The sequence below is a fragment of the Eupeodes corollae genome, chromosome 1 (assembly GCF_945859685.1).
Source record: "Eupeodes corollae chromosome 1, idEupCoro1.1, whole genome shotgun sequence".
NCBI lineage: Eukaryota > Metazoa > Arthropoda > Insecta > Diptera > Syrphidae > Eupeodes > Eupeodes corollae.
The window spans coordinates 34,079,936-34,086,085 of NC_079147.1; the positions used below are offsets into that span (position 1 = coordinate 34,079,936).

At 39.0% G+C, this 6,150-nt stretch overlaps 1 protein-coding gene across 1 annotated transcript; it reads right to left on the reverse strand.

The window, feature by feature from the left end:
* Window positions 1-4,941: 4,941 nt before the first annotated feature.
* Window positions 4,942-5,867, reverse strand: LOC129942083 (uncharacterized). Its single transcript, XM_056050883.1, has 2 exons — window positions 5,375-5,867; window positions 4,942-5,321 (listed from the first exon to the last, which is right to left on the reverse strand). Exons 1-2 carry the CDS (start codon window positions 5,601-5,603, stop codon window positions 5,014-5,016), a joined length of 537 nt encoding a protein of 178 aa, XP_055906858.1. The 5' UTR covers window positions 5,604-5,867; the 3' UTR covers window positions 4,942-5,013.
* Between the last annotated feature and the right edge of the window lie 283 nt (window positions 5,868-6,150).

Genomic DNA, 6,150 nt, shown 5'->3' on the forward strand with positions numbered 1-6,150 from the left:
TAGATTGTCTGTTGACGCAGTCCATAATTAAATTTTTTTTCAAAAATATTCCGGAATCGAAACAGCAGTTAGGCCTGGGAGGAGAAATGGACCTGGAAACACAGTTGCACCCATGCTTTGTCTTAAAAGAATCTGCATGGAACATTAGTGGGCTCTTAACAAGCCATTAAATGTAATTAGAAGAGAGTTCTTGGTGAAACACATGTGGCCGGCCCCAAGTCCCAAATATAATCTGTTTAAAGCCGTTGAGGTCGACCATAGGCCTGGAGAGGCAAGGGGATTACTGCAGTGTGGTGTCCCAAGAACCTCAGTGTTTTTTTTGAACGCATACCCTCCAATTTTGTTCGTTATGTGTCAAAACACATGTAAATAAAATTTTTATGAATTTAGGATCCAGCATTTAACTGTTAATGAAAGCGCTAATCTACCTATTCGCTAGGAATCCTACTAAATCTTTGCCTAACAGCGTTAAAAAATGTGTTGATTTATACCAAACTTGGAGAGATTTGCAAAAAAAATGCGAAAAAAACTGGGGACGTGTTCAAACAACGTCAACAAGAGTTTGAACCCAATTTGGACAGTTTATATGATATTTCTTACGCAGAAATTGCAGCTCTTCAATTGATAAAGATAAAAGAAGATAGAATATTTTTGCGAAACAAATCTTCTGCGACATCTTTCTGTGGACCTTTGCAGGTTGTTTTATCTTCAAAATCTGGAGATGAAGATAGTGACCTAGACTTCGAAGAAAATTTAGCAAATGAGCTCCAGACCCCATAGCCCAGGATAGGTACAACTGAGGTGAGAACAGATATCATTACTCCTAAATTATTAGCGGTAGATTTAATTGAGTACACGCAGCCTGGGACCAGTAAAACAGGAATAAAAATAGACTTCTACTTCTAAATTAGTGGCTGCCTTAGACCGGTGTTAGTTGAGCATGAGAGATTCTGTTTACATTATACAAGCTGCCATAGAGGCGTTAGGACATGACGAATTTACAATAAGTAAGTCTTCCATCCAACGTATCCGTACTCAAAAGAGAGTGGAACGCGCCAAAGAAATACAAACACATTTTTCCAGATATTGTCACGGTACATTGGGACGGCAAATTATTACCAGGTCTAGTTGCAAGAAAATCGAAAGAAGAACGGCCACCAATTGTTATTACTATTGATAAAGTTTTCTCAAATTGGAAAACTCTACCGGCAAGGAACAGACGCATGCTGTTTGGAACGCGATTTTAGATTGGATCCTTGGAGGTAAAGTTCAAATTTTGTGTTGTGATACTACGGCATCCAATGCAGGTCGCATCAATGGTGCCTGTATTCTCTTGGAGCAGAAATTGGATAGGGAAGTTCTTATTTTTGCTTGCCCTCACGATGTTTGAGGTACAAAAATTATTAATATACTTCATTAAGAAAATGTTTAGACTCCCAGAAAATGTCCCTACATATGTATATGCTACATTTAGGCCCACTAGCTTGAATGAAACTTAAATATTTATGTTTATCATAAACGCTTATGTTCTACTTTTTTATCTACGTTAATTAACTCATGTCATACTTAAGTTCTGTTTTAGCAAATGCCTCTTAGACACTGAGATATTCGCACTATATATCTTTTCGTTGAAACTACATTTTACAATGTCACTTGGAAGCCACCTATTGCCCAACATCGCTAACATCGGGTATGCTCCACAACGTTCAACTAGTTGAGAGAAGTTTGAAGACATGGGACGAAGGTTTCCATGAGTTATTGGGAAAGATCGAAGATGCAAGTTTTTCAAACTTTATAGAGTTGTAAAAAAATGATTTAAAATCGATCCAGCATAAAAGTGTTTATATATGCGTTTCGCCCTGATGTAATGGTTGGGCTCATCAGAAGATGCCCATTACACCTTGTCTTGACTCATATTTTCCCGAATAAATCGGGATTCCATATACATAATCCGAACTACATAGAGCAACTGCGAATTATATAGTTGCTACAAGTCTTTAAAGAAGATAAATTGTAGCTATTTTTATTGCTATATAAACACTTTTAAGCTGGTTCGATTTCGAATCATATTTTTTAAAATAAACGGTGTTCAGGAAAAAACAATTTGACTTCACCACAAACGTCAACAACTATTTTGAGAATCGATACTTCATAAAAACGATATCTACGATTTTCAAAATCGTTTCGAATTATTGAACAAAACTTTACTTACTTACTTAAGGTGGTGCTACAGTCCTTTACAGTCACAAAAGCCCCATTGACATCACGCTGAGTTCTTCCGATTATGTCAATGTCATCAGCAAAATACATATGCTAGTAATTGGACAGACTTTTGAGAGATAGTGCCTCTAGTGTTGACGTGTGAGCTCTGCACTTTACTTTCAAGTACGATGTTAAAAAAAAATCACATGACAGCGCATCACCTTGTCTAAAACCTTTTTTGACGCCGAAAGGTTCTGTTAAGTTCTTTCCAACCTTTATGGAGCAACGTGAATTCTCCACAAACGGACGAGTTTAGCAAGGATGCCAAAACTAGACATGACTCTATACTGTTCGTCCCTGTAGATGCTGTCATATACGGCCTTTAAATCAATAAAAAGATAGAGGGTGTCGATTTGTTGTTCTTGGGTTTCTTTCAGGATCTGCCATAATTTGAATATTTGATAGACTGTGGACTTTCCTGGTCTAAAACCACACTGATAAGGACCTATCAGGTTGTAGACGATGGGCACATATTACGGCAGAGAAGATTTTATAGGCGATGTTAAGTAGACTGATGCCTCTATAGTTGCTGAAGTTTAGAGGGTCTCCTTTTTTCAGGATCGGGCAAACAATACTGAGGTTCATTCATTGGTGCATCCTCTTAAACGACTTATTTAAAGCTGCCTTAAAGAGCTCGGCATTCAAGCCATCCGCTCCAGCGGCTTTATTAGACTTCAACTTAGATATGCCAATCTTTACTTCGTCTAAGTCGGGAGGACGGGATTGTTGGCTTTCTTCGTCTATGTTGAATGGATCATCCTGCCTGACAGCGGGATTCGGTTCGTCATCGCCGTTATACAGTGTGCAGATGTGTTCTTTCCATATCCTCAGCATTGACTGCGGTTCCACTATAATGTTTCAACTTTCGTCTTTGCAGCCTTCGGTTGTAGGTTTATGTATATGTGAATTTCGTTTCACTTGTTCATAAAACTTTCGAACTTTATTCCTGCTTCTCATGCCCTCTCTTTTTCCTTCTGAGAAGTCGGTGTTCCTCTCGCCACTTCTGCTCATAGAGCTCATGACCATCTTTCGTCCTTTTATGCAGCGCCGCTTTGTGTGCCTGTTGTTTGGCTGCATTTGCCTACCGACATCAAACCAAGGGTTCCTTGTTGGTGGTTCCTTGAAACCCAGCACATCAGAGGCGGCTTCTCTGATTGCATTTTGGCAATGTTGCCACTGGTTTTCGATACATTGTGTTGGCGGCAGAGAACTTCGAGAGATATAACTTCTAACTCGGTCGGAAAAGGATTTGGCGATCTCTGGCGATTGTAGCCGTTCGAAGTTGTACCTTCTCCCAGCACCTCCCTGTTTCGCCTTGGGTCTGGAAATCCGAAGTGCTACCTTGGCTACAACGAGGTAGTGGTCGGAGTCGATGTTAGCTCCTCGAAATGTTCGGACATCCATGATGCTGGAAGCTTGTCGATCGCTATATGGTCAATCTAGTTGACGGTAGATTGATCTGGAGAAGTCCAAGTTCCTTTGTGTATGTTGAGGTGTGGAAAACGCGTAATGGCTACTATGACGTTTCGCCCCCCAGCAAAATCTGTGAGCCTAAATCCGTTGTCGGAAGAGTTGTCGTTTATCTTCCCTTCCTAGCGTCGCATTAAATTCTTCGGCCGCACGTGGTCTGTTAAGGGACCTAACATTCCACGTGCATATCCGAAGTTCGTTGTCCTTAATTCATTTGCGTAGGTTGTCAACAGTAAATCCGTGCGTATCCGAGGCTTGCTGGTGTTTCGCAACTATGAGGCTTTAACGTGGTCAGGAAGTCACCTCGACGGCACAACTACTAACCTGGAGGGCCAGATCCTAAGTATAACTCCAAGGATGGGGAGCCGGATAAAACCGCTCCTTAAAGGCCTGGGTCCGAATAAGTCGAAGAAGGCCTATAAGGTGTTCACTAAGTAGTTTAACCTTACTGGAACTGTAGACGCCACCGTTGATTCCATCTCGGGAATTCCTTCACTGCCGTCTGGATAAGGAGAGGTGCCTTAGTGGAAACACCTCTCCCCCCTCTCTCGTTTGCTGCCCCCAACAACTTTCCACTGGGGTTAGAACCCAATTTCCAGTTGATAGACAGAGGTGGGTTTGAAAAAAAACCTGTAGACGCTTGTGTCCTCTTTAATGCACATGTCTACAATTTGAACATCAGACAAAACATTACCATTGAATAAATACATATACAATTGAAGTAGTTCAGGACTTTATGCACCAAAGATCCGCTTTCAATTCAAACAACGACACCACCTGCCTAGAAAACAAACGAATAATGACTTGCGAACTGCCTTTTCTTTGGACTTGAAAGGCAATTGAGAAGTAAATGCCTCTATCGACCAACTGAGATGACCATTTATACAACAGTTTTTATTTTAATACTTGTTTATGACGCTGAGTCTTGGAGCTTGTCCAAGCAGGATAAGACCTTCTTAAGATAAATGAAATCTAATCCAGAGCAACGGCCACCTCTGCTCAGGTGGCGCGCGCAGCAAAAATACCAACTTTCGCACAAAACTATAGAAACCTGTAGTTAGATCCTGAGCTGGCTGCAGTTGCATGTTCATTAAGACTTGGGTCCATCCCGGACTGTTGCATTTTAGTATTTGATTACTTGGGAAAATAAGGATTTGCTGCGGTCAACATGGCGTATACGTACTTTTTTAAAATTTACATTTTACACGAATGTCACCATTTCTTGTATTTTTTCAATTTCTTTATAAAAATGTGTATAAAATATAAATTATTTAAAGGATATCACTTTTGATTAACAAATTGCAACCCGCCCAATCCAATCCACATGCAATTTAAGTGCACCGTCAAAAATTCTAATCCTGAAAATCTCATCATCATATCAACACAAACATGCATATTGTTGTCCTTTGGATAAATGTCCATACCCCGAATGCACATTGAAAGTGGAATTGGAATGGGAAATGGAACCGGAAAGCACAACGGTGGAGGATTCCTTCCGGATAGCATAAATTGTCCCATTGTATTTCCGTTCATTGTTGCCTTAACTTGAAGTTCCAGTAATTCAGATTGAAATGCACCCAACATACAAACTAAAACAATTAATATTTATTTATTTGTTGTATTTATTTATATGTATATTTACACTCTTGAGTCATATTAGATTGTGGCCAAGTGCCTTGAAAACAGCATCGGCAAATACTTTCTTCACATTTACAAAGGTCCTGCAGAAATTTCACACGCACTCCCATCTGTTCTAGATCCAATGCATAATTTGGTTCGGATGATGTTAAATTCCCAACTGGAGAACTTTGTGTACAGTTAATGCCAAGAGTCAATAGAAGAAAGAAAATCCATAGAATGACCATGGCCATCCTTTCGATTTGAAAGAAAACTTTGAACTAGACAAAATGTTGAGCAGTCACAAATGCAAACGAATATTTGCAATAATATCTTAGTAATTCAATTCAGGTGGCTTAAGCCATTATTAAGTACGTATATTAACTCCGCATTCTTGGTTTAAATATTTACAAGTCAAAACGACCAAGGCGTATAATGTAATGGTTACATTGTCACGTCCCTAATAGCATCATAAAAACGTACAGAAAGCATTTGGCTTGAACTTTGCAGTGATTTTGAATTTTATTTATTTATTTTTGACTTGAATTTATTGAACCAATAAAGATATCTGCATCTTTCACTCGTAGTGCCTACCTTTCTGTTTTTTTTTTGTTTAAAGTAATTTAACAATTAACACAATTGTATAGGTAACTTAATGAAATATTATTTTATCACTGCTTTACAAATCGCTGGGTGTTTTTATCTTTTAACATCTCTTTTTATTAATAATAATTAGCTCAATTGTAGGCATACAATGGATTCAATGTTGTGTTTATATATCGGTCACATGTCCTACTTTAT